The sequence below is a fragment of the Pseudophryne corroboree genome, chromosome 6, assembly GCF_028390025.1.
Source record: "Pseudophryne corroboree isolate aPseCor3 chromosome 6, aPseCor3.hap2, whole genome shotgun sequence".
NCBI lineage: Eukaryota > Metazoa > Chordata > Amphibia > Anura > Myobatrachidae > Pseudophryne > Pseudophryne corroboree.
The window spans coordinates 431,335,755-431,354,439 of NC_086449.1; the positions used below are offsets into that span (position 1 = coordinate 431,335,755).

Below are 18,685 nucleotides of genomic sequence, written 5' to 3' on the forward strand. Positions count from 1 at the left end.
CACCACAGGGGGGAAAAAATAAAAAAAGTCCCCATTTTACACATTACAGCAGCCAAGTTGTCCCCATTTTACACAGTGCGGCAGGCAGGTGTCCCCATTTTACAGAGCGCAGCAGGCAGATATCCCCATTTTACACAGTACGCAGGCAGGTATCCCCATTTTACACAGTGCGGCAGGCAGATATCCCCATTTTACACAGCGCGGCAGGCAGATATCCCCATTTTACAAAGTGTGGCAGGCAGGTATCCCCATTTTACACAGTGCGGAAGGCAGATATCCCCATTTTACACAGTACGCAGGCAGGTATCCCCATTTTACACAGTGCGGCAGGCAGGTGTCCCCATTTTACACAGTGCGGCAGGCAGGTGTCCCCATTTTACACAGTGCGGCAGGCAGGTGTCCCCATTTTACACAGTGAGGCAGGTGTCCCCATTTTACACAGTGAGGCAGGTGTCCCCATTTTACATAGTGCGGCAGGCAGGCGCCCATTTTACACAGTGCGGCAGGCAGGTGTCCCCATTTTACACAGTGCGGAAGACAGGTGTCCCCATTTTACACAGTGCGGCAGGCAGGTGCCCCCATTTTACACAGTGCGGCAGGCAGGTGTCCCCATTTTACACAGTGAGGCAGGTGTCCCCATTTTACACAGTGAGGCAGGTGTCCCCATTTTACACAGTGCGGCAGGCAGGCCCCCATTTTACACAGCGTGGCAGGCAGGCCCCCATTTTACACAGCGTGGCAGGCCCCCATTTTACACAGCGTGGCAGGCAGGTGTCCCCATTTTACACAGTGCAGCAGGCAGGTATCCCCAGTGTGGCAGGCAGGTATCCCCAGTGTGGCAGGCAGGTGTCAAGTGGTGGGGGGGAAGGAAGGGGGAGAGAGAGAGATATACTTACATGTTCCGCTCTTCGGATCCCGCCGCCGGACGTCCCTCGCGCCGGCCGCCGCCGCCGCCTCCTTCCAGGCTTCTCTCCTCCCTCTCCCCGAGCGCTCCTGCTCGGGGGGCGGGGCTTCGTGGAATGACGCGTTTGCGTCATGACGTCACGACGCAAACGCGTCATTTCGCGAAACTCCGCCCCCTCGAGCTGGAGCGCTCGGGGAGAGGGAGGAGAGGAGGAAATAACACTTAAAGTGCCGCGGCGGGCGCCCCGTGCGGTTGCACGGCTCGCCCGCCGCTAGAAACGGCACTGATCAGGTCCCATAAGCACTTTTGGTTAAATAAAGCACAAGGCGTTTTTTTTAAATAAAGATTACATATGTGCACCTAAATTTTTGTGGTTACATAAGACGTAACATAAAAAAACAAAATAATAAATAAAGTTTTTGGGGAAAATATTACATGCTTCAAATGTATTATCAATTGCAAAATTAAAGGTACACAGTAGACATTATCAACTAGGTAACTGTAGTTATGAAATGAGAGTTCTTATTTATCTACAGATCAGAAATGTATGTTTACATTAGTATATCAGTATATTGTGCTTATTTATAATATATAAGTATGAATCATATATATTTTATTTCTTTCAGCTCCAGTGATAAGCAGATTCTCAAGACGTGCATCTGGTAAGGTCTGATTGCATTTTCAATTCAAATTATTTGAACGTTTTTAAAATTTACTTTCCATACTTTCCTAATATGCTTAATTGTATTAATGATTTTAACAATATCTATCCAGTGCTTGCCATGTCAGTGGACCCAGGAGCAGTGCCTAACAACCTTCCAGTCAAAGAGATTTTTACGTTACTTACTATAGATTTTAGTTTTCTCTTTCATTCCGCTAGGGGACACTGGAGCTTACACTAGGGTTAGTGAGGGGTTAGCTAGTGGGAGCTGGCACATTTGAAGATATTTTTGACTCGTGGTTCCAAAACTTTTTTGAATCACGGCACCCTAGATTATCAGCATTTTTTCACAGCTCCCCTAGGCCAAAAGTACATTTTGTTGATATGTCATCTTAGGCTCTATTGTGTGGTGAGGGACAGGATTTACTATGTTTGTCCACATATTTTATGATGGAAGCCACCAGCACTGGTTTGCCCATTACATTGACCATAAATCATTTTAATTGGTCCTAGACTACCAAGCCAGGGCACCCCTCCACGTGCCCCAAGTCACAACAGCAGGTGCCACGGTACCCCAGTTGGCAACCACTGGGCTAGAGCCTTAATTGAACTGATTTTGTTGGAAATACTAGAAAATCCAAGGTGTACTGGCACACACCTTGCGATACATGTAACACTTTACACCACAATGCCAGCCTTTGAAGAGCAAATAAAACCACTGATGGACACCAGTCTTTTTAATACAATAAATTCTGCATATATTATGCCTTGTTGCCTTCCATAAGACTGCCATGTCTAATGAGCATTTCTCTCGCTTTTCTAGTGGCATATGAAAATGCAACTCATCTTATTCCCACAACCCCTTTTGTATATCAACAAATTTCATAAGCAAATGTACCTTTGAAGTAAAGACACAATACATGTATATGGTAAATAAAGTCTCAGCTTTAATTTAAATATAGACTTATTTTGAATGATGGCACCAAAAATAGTACTGCAAAACACCAGCTCCAAAACACATCCCTTCAGCACATACAAAAAAAGCCTTCTAAGGTTTCAGCTTGCCACTAATGGTTTTGAGCAGGACCGCATGGGTGGTATCAAGCGCTTCACTTGTCCTGTGAGTGACCCATTGGCAGTTAATACACAAACTGTTGTGTTGGCCGCAGTGCTTTTCTGGAGCATAGTTGTGGCCATTGCAACTTAAATACTCATCAGTGAAAATATCCTGACATTGAAGCTTACCTTGAGGAATGAGAGGGTGAGAGTAACATTTTTTTTAAGAATGTTAACAAATTAAAGCCCCCTTTTCTTCCTTTAAAACTGTTTTCAAGAGGAGAGGGCTGTAGCCAGCATGACTGTTTGGTATAATGTGCTTAGAGTTGCTCAATTTGAAACATCAGGGGTGAAAGCATATTGTTTATTTTGGTAGAGCAAAGCCTACCCCCTATCCACATGCATTTCTTGGCTGAGTGGGCCAGTATGGGCAAAATATCTTTCCTTTGGCCATTAGTATAGAAAATCAGCAGGTTGCAGGTTTCTCTGTAATGGACATGTTTAAATTAGGGGGATGGTGACTATAGTGACACTGCTACTGGAGACACTGGTTTGATTTCAGTGTCAGCTCCTAGTGGTTCCTGTCACCTAAGAGTTGAGTTAAATAGTCTGTATAGTGTAAAAAATGCAAAATTGTACTGTGCATCCCCAGAAAAGAGGGCAAATAAATATGTACATATGCACTCTGATGAAGGATTAAACTATCCGAAACGTTAGTACTGTATGTGGTGGTACAGTGTCAGTTTGTTGTTACAAGTCCAGAGAGTGCCGCCTCTATTGTTACCTACATTAATATCCGTTGAGGAGGGCACCGTGGCTGTTGCTGCTTGCTGTTTGAGTGCCGGGAACTTTGTATTGTATACATATGCAGAGATGCATGAATCAGAAGCTTGCCCCGTCTGTATCTGGAGAGGCAGGATTGGGTAAAGAAGGGGTGGAGTAGCATAGACCGAGTACAGTAAGTGAATGTTTGTGTAATTGCAAATATAGGCAGACTGACACAGAAAAGTATATCCATCTGTCACAGCAGTATCATTTGCTGATGCCGGAGGCAGGTGGTGAAGATGATGGTCGCCAGTTCTACCTAAATGCTTCTTATTGGCTGAGTACAAATTCATACATCTTGCTGATAGGTGCTTTTTTCATTGCTCATGCATATATGATGTCTTTGTGCTCGTGTTTTAGAAATGTTGTACCCTAAATGTACTAGCAAAGACTTATTTCGCACAGGGTATGGACTTATGAGAAATTAGTTAATATTTTAATAAAAGATTTAAAGCCATGTCACAGCATCCTCATTGCTGCAAGTCCTACACTATCATATTTACTTTGAACACCACTGAATTGCACTTACAGTACCGCTTATATTCTGAGGCTTTCATACAAACTTGCAGTAATCAATGGTGGAAGTAGTTGTTCACAGATTAAAGTTTTGCGCTGTTTTATACGAGATGCATGAAAATTCTAAAAATGTTTCTTAGCACATGGTTTTGCCCAACTGCTAACAAAAAAATCCTGCTGCGATCAACTCAGAATTACCCCCTGTATGTCTTAGAGATTGGGTATAAAATAAATATGAGAAACAAAGGAAAGTTCTCAATCCATTATGACACCAACGTAGTCTTGAGGGCTAGGGTTTATTGTTGTGTTGTCAGGTTGGTTTATGATTAGTTCAGTTTTTGTAATTTTGAATTTATTTTTAGTTTAAGGTGGCAAACAAACATCCAAGGTAAAATGCGATGCAAACCACATGGTGTGATCTATTTACTATGCCTTGTAGAGAGATAAAGTGGAGAGAGATTAAGTTCAAGCCAATTAGCTCCCAACTGCCATGTCACAGGCTGTGTTTAAAAAAAATGACAGTTAGGAGCTGCATTGTTGGTACTTTATCTCTCTCCAAGGCTAAGTAAAAAGACCCTGGTGAGAGGTAAAGAGAGGACAGATACATTTGTGTATCGTCTGCATAGCTACAATACTGAAATCCAATGGAGCTTATTAGTTCTCCAAGAGTTGTGGTATAGAGTATAGCAGGTGGCATAGGACTGAGCCCTGTGGCATTTAACCTGGTAAAGGAAAGCAGAGATGGTGTGGATCTAGAGAAAAGAACAATTTGATAAGTAGTGATTGATCAAAGATGGAAAATGTGAAAGAGGGCTCCAGCAGAACTGAGTATTGTCCTATAGAATTAGCAACCAGTGGTGATATTATTCACAACCTTAGTCATTGTAATTTCCCTTGAACTCCCCTGGGAGCTTCCTGGGAGTGATTCCAAACGATTTGGTACTTTTGTGCTATTTTTGCATAAGATATATCGCATGCGATTGATGAAGCCGCTATACATTGCATGCAATATATCGTACGGCATACAATTGTACCATGAGATATATCTGATGGGCTGGATAGAGGGTTACGGGGGTTGGGAGTGTCCTGAGAATACCAGTCAAACTTCCCTGTGATACATCGCATGCGATATATCACATGCACAAAAACACACTTTTTCATACGATTCCATCCAATTCCGATATATCATTAGTGCAGCACCAACGACCTAGGGGATCCTATCCGACAGCCGCGGGGACGCGCATCAGATTGGATACGATCTAAAACACGTACGATTGTATACAATTTCATACAATATATCAGACGGATATATCGGAATTGTATGAAATCGTGTAAAATCGTACTAGTGTATGGGGCCCTTTAGTCTAGGGAGTTGTATCTTGTAGCTGTCATCAATGTTCCCTCAAGGTTGTGTGGCTGGAACATCCCACCTCCTAGTTACTAAAACTTGTTGGCATCGCGACTCATCTCCCTCATATCTGCTATAAACTGCTTAAGGTTCAAAACACATATATTTGTTATATTTGATTTGCAAGCAACTAATTTAACCCTTACAATACATACATACACACACTACCACAATTCAATTCTGGTAAACTACAGTATATAATCAATAAATGTTTCCATTGCAATGAAACCTGAGGGAATCAATGAAGTCCTCTTACAGGAAACAGAAAAGTAGTGCTCTTGAGTATTTCCAGTCCTTGTAGATCCATGCTATTCTGCATATCATGACGATTTCTAGTGTTTATGGGAAGGTATTCATGTATTTTCTCTAACGTCCTAAGTGGATGCTGGGACTCCGTAAGGACCATGGGGAATAGCGGCTCCGCAGGAGACAGGGCACAAAATAAAAGCTTGAGATATCAGGTGGTGTGCACTGGCTCCTCCCCCTATGACCCTCCTCCAAGCCAGTTAGATTTTTGTGCCCGGCCGAGAAGGGTGCAAACTAGGTAGCTCTCCAGAGCTGCTTAGAATAAAAGTTTAGTTAGGTTTTTTTATTTTCAGTGAGTCCTGCTGGCAACAGGCTCACTGCATCGTGGGACTAAGGGGAGAAGAAGCGAACTCACCTGAGTGCAGAGTGGATTGGGCTTCTTAGGCTACTGGACGTTAGCTCCAGAGGGACGATCACAGGTTCAGCCTGGATGGGTCACCGGAGCCGCGCCGCCGTCCCCCTTACAGAGCCAGAAGAGACGAAGGTCCGGTGAAAGCGGCGGCAGAAGACATCCTGTCTTCAAGACTAAGGTAGCGCACAGCACCGCAGCTGTGCGCCATTGCTCTCAGCACACTTCACACTCCGGTCACTGAGGGTGCAGGGCGCTGGGGGGGAGCGCCCTGAGACGCAATATAACACACATATACCTTAGCTGGCAAAAGGAATACATCACATATAGCTCCAGGGCTATATGGATGTATTTTTTCCCCTGCCATTTTACACAAAAAAGCGGGAGTTAAGGACGTCGTGAAGGGGCGGGGCCTATCTCCTCAGCACACTGGCGCCATTATTCCCTCACAGCTCCGCTGGAAGGACGGCTCCCTGATTCTCCCCTGCAGTACTGCATCTGATTCAGGGTAAAAAAGAGAAGGGGGGGCATTTTGGCAGCAAATAACTAGATTAACAGCAGCTATAAGGGATTAACACTTATATAAGGTTATCCCTGTATATATATAGCGCTGGGTGTGTGCTGGCAGACTCTCCCTCTGTCTCTCCAAAGGGCTAAGTGTGGTCCTGTCCTCTATCAGAGCATTCCCGGTGTGTGTGCTGTGTGTCGGTACGCGTGTGTCGACATGTATGAGGAGGAAAATGAGGTGGAGGCGGAGCAGTTGCCTGTGTTAGTGATGTCACCCCCTAGGGAGTCGACACCTGACTGGATGATTGTGTTTAAGCAATTAAGTGATAATGTCAGCAATTTACAAAAAACTGTTGACGACATGAGAAAGCCGGCAAATCAATTAGTGCCTGTTCAGGCGTCTCAGACACCCTCAGGGGCCCTAAAACGGCCGCTACCTCAGTGGGTCGACACGGATCCAGATACAGATACTGAATCTAGTGTCGACGGTGACGAGACAAACGTAATGTCCAGTAGGGCCACACGTTACATGATCACGGCAATGAAAGAGGCATTGAACCTTTCTGACACTACAAATACCTCAAAGGCGGGTATTATGTGGGGTGTGAAAAAACTGCCAATAGTTTTTCCTGAGTCTGAGGAAATAAATGAGGTGTGTGATAAAGCGTGGGTTTCCCCCGATAAAAAACAGCTAATTTCTAATAAGTTATTAGCACTATACCCTTTCCCGCCAGAGGTTAGGGCACGGTGGGAAACACCCCCTAGGGTAGATAAGGCGCTCACACGTTTATCTAAACAAGTAGCGTTACCGTCCCCTGATACGGCCACCCTCAAAGAACCAGCTGATAGGAGGCTGGAAAATATCCTGAAAAGTATATACACACATACTGGTGTTATACTGCGACCAGCAATCGCATCAGCCTGGATGTGCAGTGCTGGAGTCGCATGGGCGGATTCCCTGACTGAGAATATTGATACCCTGGATAGGGACAATATTCTGTTAACTATAGAACATTTAAAGGATGCATTGCTATATATGCGTGATGCGCAGAGGGATATTTGTACCCTGGCATCAAGAGTAAGCGCAATGTCCATCTCTGCCAGAAGAGCATTATGGACCAGACAGTGGTCAGGGGACGCAGATTCCAAACGGCACATGGAAGTATTGCCGTATAAGGGGGAGGAGTTATTTGGGGCTGGTCTAACAGACCTGGTGGCCACGGCAACGGCTGGAAAATCCACCTTTTTACCCCAGGTTACTTCACATCAACAGAAAAAGACACAGTCTTTTCAAACTCAGTCCTTTCGTTCCCATAAGTACAAGCGAGCAAAAGGTCACTCTTTTCTGCCCAAGGGCAGAGGAAGAGGAAAAAGGCAGCACCATGCAGCCGCTTCCCAGGAGCAGAAGCCCTCCCCTGCTTCTGCCAAGTCTTCAGCATGACGCTGGGGCTTTACAAGCAGACTCAGACACGGTGGGGGCCCGTCTCAAGTATTTCAACGCGCAGTGGGCTCACTCGCAAGTGGATCCCTGGATTCTACAGGTAGTATCACAGGGGTACAAACTGGAATTCGAGGCGTTTCCTCCTCATCGGTTCCTGAAGTCTGCTTTACCAAAGTCTCCCTCCGACAGGGAGGAAGTTCTGGAAGCCATTCACAAGCTGTACTCCCAGCAGGTGATAATCAAGGTACCCCTCTTACAACAGGGGAAGGGGTATTATTCCACACTATTTGTGGTACCGAAGCCGGACGGCTCGGTGAGACCAATATTAAATCTAAAATCTTTGAACACTTACATAAAAAGGTTCAAATTCAAGATGGAGTCACTCAGAGCGGTGATAGCGAACCTGGAAGAGGGGGACTATATGGTGTCGCTGGACATCAAGGATGCTTATCTCCACGTCCCAATATATCCTTCTCACCAAGGGTACCGCAGGTTTGTAGTACAAAACTGTCATTATCAGTTTCAGACGCTGCCGTTTGGATTGTCCACGGCGCCTCGGGTCTTTACCAAGGTAATGGCCGAAATGATGATTCTTCTACGAAGAAAAGGCATCTTAATTATCCCTTACTTGGACGATCTCCTGATAAGGGCAAGAACCAAGGAACAGTTAGAAGTCGGAGTGGCACTATCTCAGGTAGTGCTAAGTCAGCACGGATGGATTCTAAATATTCCAAAATCGCAGCTGATTCCAACGACACGTCTACTGTTCTTAGGAATGATTCTGGACACAGTCCAGAAGAAGGTGTTTCTCCCGGAGGAGAAGGCCAGGGAGTTATCCGAGCTAGTCAGGAACCTCCTAAAACCAGGACAGGTCTCAGTGCATCAGTGCACAAGGGTCCTGGGAAAAATGGTGGCTTCTTACGAAGCGATTCCATTCGGAAGATTCCATGCAAGAACTTTTCAGTGGGATCTACTGGGAAAATGGTCCGGATCGCATCTTCAGATGCATCAACGGATAACCCTGTCGCCAAGGACAAGGGTGTCTCTCCTGTGGTGGCTTCAGAGGGCTCATCTACTAGAGGGCCGCAGATTCGGCATTCAGGATTGGATCCTGGTAACCACGGATGCCAGCCTGAGAGGCTGGGGAGCAGTCACACAGGGAAGGAATTTCCAGGGCTTGTGGTCAAGCATGGAAACATCTCTTCATATAAACATTCTAGAACTAAGGGCCATTTACAATGCCTTAATTCAAGCAAAACCTCTGCTTCAGGGTCAGGCGGTGTTGATCCAGTCGGACAACATCACGTCAGTCGCCCACATAAACAGACAGGGCGGCACGAGAAGCAGGAGGGCAATGGCAGAAACTGCAAGGATTCTTCGCTGGGCGGAAAATCATGTGATAGCACTGTCAGCAGTGTTCATTCCGGGAGTGGACAACTGGGAAGCAGACTTCCTCAGCAGACACGACCTTCACCCGGGAGAGTGGGGACTTCACCCAGAAGTCTTCCACCAAATTGTAAACCGTTGGGAAAGACCAAAGGTGGACATGATGGCGTCACGTCTAAACAAAAAACTGGACAGATATTGCGCCAGGTCAAGGGACCCTCAGGCAATAGCAGTGGACGCTCTGGTAACGCCGTGGGTGTACCAGTCAGTGTATGTATTCCCTCCTCTGCCCCTCATACCGAAAGTATTGAGAATCATAAGAAGGAGAGGAGTAAGAACTATACTCGTGGTTCCGGATTGGCCAAGAAGGTCTTGGTACCCGGAACTTCAAGAGATGCTCACGGACGAACCGTGGCCTCTACCTCTAAGACAGGACCTGCTACTGCAGGGGCCTTGTCTGTTCCAAGACTTACCGCGGCTGCGTTTGACGGCATGGCGGTTGAACGCCGGATCCTGAAGGACAAGGGCATTCCAGAAGAAGTCATCCCTACTCTGGTAAAAGCCAGAAAGGAAGTAACCGCAAAACATTATCACCGCATTTGGCGTAAATATGTTGCGTGGTGTGAGGCCAAGAAGGCCCCTACACAGGAATTTCAACTGGGTCGTTTCTTGCATTTCCTGCAAACAGGACTGTCTATGGGCCTAAAATTAGGGTCCATTAAGGTTCAAATTTCGGCCCTGTCGATATTCTTCCAGAAAGAACTGGCTTCAGTACCTGAAGTTCAGACATTTGTGAAAGGGGTGCTGCACATACAGCCTCCTTTTGTGCCTCCAGTGGCACCTTGGGATCTCAATGTTGTGTTGAGATTTCTAAAATCACACTGGTTTGAACCATTGTCTACGGTAGATTTAAAATATCTCACGTGGAAGATGTCGATGCTGTTGGCCTTGGCTTCAGCTAGGCGTGTGTCAGAATTGGCGGCTTTATCATGTAAAAGCCCTTACCTAAATTTTCATTCTGACAGGGCGGAATTGAGGACTCGTCCTCAATTTCTACCTAAGGTGGTTTCTGCATTTCACATGAACCAACCTATTGTGGTACCTGCGGCTACTAGGGACTTAGAGGACTCTAAGTTGCTGGACGTTGTCAGGGCCTTGAAAATATATGTTTCCAGGACGGCTGGAGTCAGGAAAACTGACTCGCTGTTTATCCTGTATGCACCCAACAAGCTGGGTGCTCCTGCTTCAAAGCAGACGATTGCTCGTTGGATTTGTAGTACAATTCAGCTTGCACATTCCGTGGCAGGATTGCCACAGCCAAAATCAGTAAAAGCCCATTCCACAAGGAAAGTGGGCTCATCTTGGGCGGCTGCCCGAGGGGTCTCGGCTTTACAACTTTGCCGAGCAGCTACTTGGTCAGGGGCAAACACGTTTGCTAAATTCTACAAATTTGATACCCTGGCTGAGGAGGACCTGGAGTTCTCTCATTCGGTGCTGCAGAGTCATCCGCACTCTCCCGCCCGTTTGGGAGCTTTGGTATAATCCCCATGGTCCTTACGGAGTCCCAGCATCCACTTAGGACGTTAGAGAAAATAAGATTTTACTTACCGATAAATCTATTTCTCGTAGTCCGTAGTGGATGCTGGGCGCCCATCCCTAGTGCGGATTGTCTGCAATACTTGTATGTAGTTATTGTTACAAAAAATTCGGGTTATTATTGTTGAGCCATCCTTTCAGAGGCTCCTTTAAATTTATCATACTGTTAACTGGGTTCAGATCACGAGTTGTACGGTGTGATTGGTGTGGCTGGTATGAGTCTTACCCGGGATTCAATATCCTTCCTTATTATGTACGCTCGTCCGGGCACAGTATCCTAACTGGCTTGGAGGAGGGTCATAGGGGGAGGAGCCAGTGCACACCACCTGATATCTCAAGCTTTTATTTTGTGCCCTGTCTCCTGCGGAGCCGCTATTCCCCATGGTCCTTACGGAGTCCCAGCATCCACTACGGACTACGAGAAATAGATTTATCGGTAAGTAAAATCTTATTTTTTCTTTTAAATTGTTCACAAAAACAATGAATGACAATCCCGTATGAGTTACTGTGACAGCCACCCATCTCTGGAAAATATTTAAAATAATTAGTTTGTTCCCTGGGATTTCCATGAACTAACATTTAAATATGGTGAATTAGTAAACAGAATTTCCCTCTTGACCCGCTACAAAGAATAATACAAATATTTTGAATTGCTATTTGAGTTTTGCATTTCAAAACAAGTCAACTCCCTTCCAATAAAACATGTTTTGCCAATCGAGCCATCTGCACATTGCTTTTATTCCAAGAGTCTCCATGAAAACATTCCTGTGTATGTTATGATAATGTGCATGTTCTGAGAGGATATGGCAGAATGAAAGCTTTTTGCAGGAATATGGCTCTGTAAAGTGATACGTAGTCACAATCTGATTTTTCAGGACACATATGCTTTAATCTGAGCTCAGAGATTGTTAAATACAGAAGGGTGGATAAAGCTCTGTAATGTTTCCTAATTAGCGCTAAGTGAACCTAACAATCGATTTTGCAAGCCATTACACTTGATATCTCTGCAGAGAACTGGATATCTCCTGTACGTATCAGCTTTTTCTTTGATTACATGCATATTGATTCAAAAATAAGATTTTATGCTGCCATTACTTTATTTGCCAGGTAATACTTTATGTTATTGCAAAACAGGGTGTAGAAATGTATTCAAATAATAAATTAGCAGCTCTTACAATTTTCAAATGATTGCTACATTTCCACATAGTGTGGTATACGATTTATGTCTTCCTATTACATCTATATGTACTGCACTATGGTGTGTAGATTGATAAATGTACAACCACCAAGAGGAGAAATTAAGCAAAATTAACATTTTCATAATGCCCCAGCTTACATTATTTTCCAAGCAGCGGAAAATGTTTTAATGTAGAGCTACTTGTGTGTCATAGTGGTATATCTTGGTAAATTGCAAAAATAAAAATATGCCACGGGCCCTAAATCTATTCTAAATCTAAAAATGTTATGATATCTTTAAGGCAGCTGTCAAAAGAAGGAAAATCTGATGTCCCTTTAAGCATTAAAAATAGATGAGAACTAGCACTGCAAATAATTATCTTTCTATCTCTAATCAAATTAAATACATAATTAACAGTACAGTTTATATTCTGTCTCAAATATAAGAATATTTTATTTGAAACTTTAATACATTTATTAAAAAAGGGATTGAAAATAAACACACACACACATATATATATATATATATATATATATATATATATATAGTTACTGCACCTCATCAGCGCCTCTCCAACTTTACCTAAATGTAAGCTAATTTGTACCTTTTTTTTATTATTTTTGCACTAAATAAACTCCAGTGTTTTTTAAACAGTACTACACTATGGACTGAATTCTTTTTTCCACATGGAAATCTCCAAATGAATTGTCTGAAAATATAATACTGAAAATCTCAATATTGATACGTGAAATGCCCATAGTCAGACCACTTTGTTTACTTTTTGATAATAGATTTATTTTATTAAAGGATTGATGTGAGATGGAATTTTATATAGCAGCAGTAAAGCATGGAACCAAATCAGGAGGTATAGGGGGTAATTCCAAGTTGATCGCAGCTGGAAATTTTTTAGCAGTTGGGCAAAACCATGTGCACTGCAGGGGAGGCAGATATAACATTTGCAGAGAGAGTTAGATTTGGGTGGGTTATTTTGTTTCTGTGCAGGGTAAATACTGGCTGCTTTAATTTTGCACTGCAATTTAGATTGCAGATTGAACTCACCACATCCAAATCTATCTCTCTCTGCACATGTTATATCTGCCCCCCTGCAGTGCACATGGTTTTGCCCAACTGCTAAAAAATGTCCTGCTGCGATCAACTTGGAATTACCCCCATAGTGTACACCTATTATCTTCTGTTATAGGAAAATCATCAGTAATGTAAGACTTCAATTATTTATAGGTATCTGAAAGCTACTTTGCTATTTCTTGTTTTATATTTTATATCTGCAGTAAGATGGAACCTTAATGGCTGGCAGGCTAGTGATAACTGGTAGTCCCCTGTGTTCTCAGTGGAATTACTTACAATATTCTATATAGGTCACCAGCACGTAGACTTATCAATGTTGTATGAAAAATTAGGAAGTGAATTAATGTAAGCAATTGTCAGTTCTCTATAAACAAAGTGGAAAATGCAAAAAAATATAAAAATGTAAAACCTTTTTCTCAGTGTAACATTTTTTTACTAGACTTTGTCCATATGAAATTGTTTTACTGGCAATTCTTTTTCTCCTAGGGTAGGTTTGATAGAGCTAAAAATTGCCCAGCCAGAGGTTAATTGTTGAATTGCCTGCTGACAGGAGAAAAGATCATGTATTATTCAGCAGTCTGACTCCCCCACATGCTGTGACTGTGCCACTGTGTTTTCTTTTTAAAAGATGCTTCGGGTTGATGGAAGTCCAATAATATATCCTCCTGCATTGCCTTATGTGTCATTTTGTATATCATTAAGGTAACTTCTCTATCCAATGTCTCATAGTACTATAAATAGTAAGGCTGGTGTAAAGTTCAGTAATTTACTATTTGTAAACTGAACAATGAACTAAATAAAATGTATGCCAGCTGTAAATAATACATTGTATTAAACATGTATCATGTAGTATATGCATTTGTAGAGTTACACGTTGACTTTAAGTAAATAATTGTGGAAGGACCAGACTCCTAGCATTGATTAAATAAGGATCCTTTTAAACATTAACATAGCATTTCTCAATAATTTATGCCTGAGCCCAGGAACTAGTATACAGGAAGTCATTTTATATCGGCATACATGCTGCCATTCTGGCTGCCCAATCCAGAAGGAGGAAGCAAAGTCAGTGATGCGTTGGTAGCTAAGTGGGCACCACAGTGGTGTGATGGTGTGTGGGTTTGCATTATTGTGGCCCTGGCCCAGCTACACAGTGCCACTATTACAGGTCACGATGATTTAGGGCGAATTGCGTCATCGGCCTCCCACTGCACTTGGGAAGTGAGTGGATACGGGCAACTGGCGGGTGGCCTTTGGGGGACTTGCCCACTTTTCCAGGCATCTGTATCAGCCACAGAAGATTTGGGAGCCTCCTGGATTTTCAAGGAGAGTAGGCAATTATGTATATCAGTCATACGCCACTTTCAGAATGTTACTTTTCTGTTTATTAGCCAAAATAATGAATCTATAATTATTTGATATAGTATAATAAAATCTATTTCCCTGTAATGGTATTTTAAAGTAAATAGTCATGCCCCTGGAGTCTGGAGACATAGGGGGGAATTCAGTTATTCTCAGAGATGCCTGGTAGAACATCTTGTGAAATAGAATTCTGCCCTAAGAAAGTTTCAGATACGCATTTTCATACCACCCTAATCGTGTACATTGATTCTAGATAGAGCAGGGGTGCTCAACATTTAGCCCACCAGCTGATGTGGAAACTACACATCCCAGCATTATATTCCACAGTTTTACTATTAGGACATACTAAAACTTTGGCAGTGCATGCTGGGATGTATAGTTCCAAGATAGCTGGTGGGTGACATATTAAATACCCCTGAGATAAAAATAAAGAATGTCAGCTATCACCGAAGAAGTTGGAAATACAATAATAGGGATGTAGTTATGTGACTTGTGGTCAGGAGACCGCCTGTGACATTACCTCCCCCTACATCCCGCACCCTCACAATCCCGACGGTCAGTATGCCGACCAACAGGGACTATTCCCACTTGTGTGTGTCCACGACACCCATAGAGTGGGAATAGAACCGTACCGATCCCGCAAGGGGCTTGCTGCGCAGGCCCCCACTGGCATTCCGCTGCTGGGATGCCGGCGTCGGTATGCTGACCGACGGTCACGCAATACACACCCCAATAATACACATGGTTTTTATATTTTAATATACAATTATGTGTTTATTGATTTTTTTTAATTATTATTTTGCTTAAGGGGGAGATGAAATTTTGTTTAATTTAGTTTTTTTGCTAAAATTCCACAAGGGGATTAGTAAAGACAGGACTGGTGCTAATAAAAGTATTTTTCTGGACTACTAAAATAAATCCAGGTAAATGCTGTATGAAATTAACTTGATTATGGGGGTAATTCAGACCTGATCGCTACTGTGCGTTTTCGCACAGCGGGCGATCAGGCACAAACTGCGCATGCGTATGCACCTCAATGCACAAGCGTGTCGCACGTGTACAAAGCGGATCACCGCTCAGTGATGGGTTTGTGCGACGGATCCGTTCGCACCGACGATCGCAAGGAGATTGACATGAAGAGGGCGTTTGTGGGTGTCAACTGACCGTTTTCAGGGAGTGTCTGGAAAAACGCAGGCGTGTCCATGTTTTAGCAGGGAGGATTCCTGACGTCAATTTCCGGTCCTGTACAGGCTGATGTGATCACAGCGGCTGAGTAAGTCCTGGGCTGCGCAGAGACTGTACAAAATCTGTTTGTACAGCTCTGCTACACATGCGTTCGCACACTTGCACAGCTAAAATACCCTCCCCTTGTAGGCGGAGACTATCTGATTGCAGCAGTGCAAAAATCGCTTGCTGCAATCAGGTCTGAATTAGTCCAATGTATTGCACCATCTGTTTTTTACCCGTTTATGTTATTTATATTATGTGTAAGATAGTTATGTAAGATTGTTATGTTAACAAGTATATACAGTATACAACATCTGAAATGAAGATAGGTCTTCATGTAATGTTATATAAGTATGATTGCCCATATGGAAGCACGGTTGGTGTAACTGTTAGCATCACTGCCTCCATTTCGCTCAGGAATTGCCACAATTCTTGATAGGATGATATGTACACTGACTGTACAATTAGGGGGGTCATTCCGAGTTGATCGCTCGCTAGCAACTTTTTGCAGCGCTGCGATCAGATAGTCGCCGCCTATGGGAGAGTGTATTTTCGCATTGCAAGTGTGCGAACGCCTTTGCAGCCGAGCGGTACAAAACCACTTTGTGCAGTTTCTGAGTAGCTCTGGACTTACTCAGCCGCTGTGATCACTCCAGTCTTTTTGGTCCCGGAATTGACGTCAGACACCTGCCCTGCAAACGCTTGAACACGCCTGCGTTTTCCCAAACACTCCCAGAAAACGGTCAGTTGACACCCATAAACACCCTCTTTCTGTCAATCACCTTGAGATCGACTATGTTAAATCCATCGCCCAGCACTGATCCTCTTTGTATCCGTACGATGCGCCTGTGCATTGCAGTGCATACACATGCGCAGTTTTGCCAAGTTTTAACCTGATCGCAGCGCTGCAAAAAGTTGATAGCGAGCGATCAACTCGGAATAATCCCCTAGGATTGGTGTGGACCGAGTGCTAAGGCGAGATAACATATAATTTCCTTCAGGCAGGCAATGCGGTACTAGGGGATAGGCAAAATAAGGAACGTAGAATTTGACAGCAGATAAGAACCACTTAGCCCATCTAGTCTGTCCCTATTTTTATGCTTTAGGCAATGTTAACCCTTTTTGATCCTTAGTTCTTTGTAGGAATATTCATATGCCCAAGCATGTTTAAATTGCTCTACTTCAGACCTGATAGCTCACTAGCAGTTTTTCTCTTACGTCCTAGAGGATGCTGGGGTCCACATTAGTACCATGGGGTATAGACGGGTCCACCAAAAGCCATTGGCACTTTAAGAGTTTGAGAGTGTGGGCTGGCTCCTCCCTCTATGCCCCTCCTACCAGACTCAGTTTAGAAAATGTGCCCGGAAGAGCCGGTCACAGCTAGGGGAGCTCTCCTGAGTTTTCCTGGTAAATGTTTTTTTTAGAGTTTATTATTTTACAGGGAGGCTTCTAGCAACAACCTCCCTGTAGCGAGGGACTGAGGGGGAGAGCATTGCCTGAGGGGGGGAGCAGTGTCTGCCCTGCGAGGTCTGAACCACTGTTTCCGCTGTCTGGACACTAAGCTCCAGAGTGGTCCGATCGTTCTCCGCCACAGGGGACTGCTCACCCCAGCAGCATGCCGCCACCCCCTTGCAGAGCTGAAGAATCGGTGGCGAGTGAGACACCGACCCCCATAGCAAGAGGGGGGTCGGTGTGAAGATAGCAGCACAGGGTAGGAGCGCAGTATTAACTGCGCTCCGGGGATGGCTCAGCGATACATGGTGCGGCACTGTGAGGGGCGTCCTGAGCCAGCGCAACACTCTACACTGGTCCAGAAGCCTGTCGGGGTCCCCAGATCTCAGCCAGCACTAATTCTTCATGCCAGTATAATCCATGAAGAGCTGGTAGACAGCTTCTCCTCAAAGCGGACCCAGCAGCGTTTCAGCGCCATTTTCCTGCCTGCACAGCGCTGAGAAGGAGAATCAGGTCCCTCCACAGCAACTCCAGCTATCTGTAAACGGTACCAGGGGGTTGTAGAAAGGGAGGGAAGGCTGTAATAAGACTGTGTGTCCTATTAAGGTGCACAGTCAGCGGTGACAATGGGTCTCCCTTTGGTAAAAGCGCTGTGTGTAGGTTGGCTCCAATCTCTGTGTCTCTCTTGCCATTCTTGGGGGGGAAACTCTGTCCTCACCTGTGTGTGTGTAGAGTGTTTGGTGGTCTCCTTTAGCTATGTCCAGGGACACTGTGCCATATGCTGCAGAGGATTTGTCCTCCCAGGATGATCCCATTCCATGTAATCAGGATAGCACTGGTTTCGCACAGATACCAGCAAGGGAGCCTGAGTGGTTTTCCTCTATCAAATCTTGGATTTCTCAGATTTCTGACAGGGTTGCAAGTAATGAATCTGCAACCCAGGTATTACAGAGCTCTATGGCAGTATGGCCAGTTTCTGGTACCTCAGGACGCTCCGCTATATATCCCCATAAGCGTGCACTTGTGCATATCACACAAGACGACACGGATACCGATTTTGACACCACAGACGGTGATGGGGTTGTGTTGCGGGGGTCCGCATCTCTTGCGAAGGAGGTGCAATTGATGATAGAGGCTATCAGGGATGTGTTGAATATTAATGATACCACACCTGAGCAGGTTGAGGAGGCCTTTTTCACTGAAAATAAAAAAGCCTCGCTAACCTTCCCTGCGTCAAAGGAATTGAATGCTATATTTGAGAAAGAATGGGAAAACCCTGCGAAAAAATTCCAGGTCCCTAAAAGGGTACAGGTAGCGTTTCCTTTCCCTGAGGAGGATAAAAAAAAATGGGAAAACCGATTGTTGACGCATCTGTGTCCAGACTCTCAAAGAGGGTGGTTTTGCCTGTTCCAGGATCTACCGCCTTAAA

The 18,685-nt window shown here is 44.4% G+C and overlaps 1 protein-coding gene across 3 annotated transcripts in view; it reads left to right on the top strand.

The window, feature by feature from the left end:
• The window catches only part of PRKAR2B (protein kinase cAMP-dependent type II regulatory subunit beta), a 212,989-nt gene that overhangs the window by 112,370 nt on the left and 81,934 nt on the right, over positions 1 to 18,685 (top strand). For all 3 annotated transcript variants that reach the window (XM_063927057.1, XM_063927056.1, XM_063927058.1), the window contains exon 3: positions 1,531 to 1,566. In XM_063927057.1, coding sequence (XP_063783127.1) covers positions 1,531 to 1,566 — 36 coding nt within the window. The remainder of the gene's footprint in view (positions 1 to 1,530; positions 1,567 to 18,685) is intronic.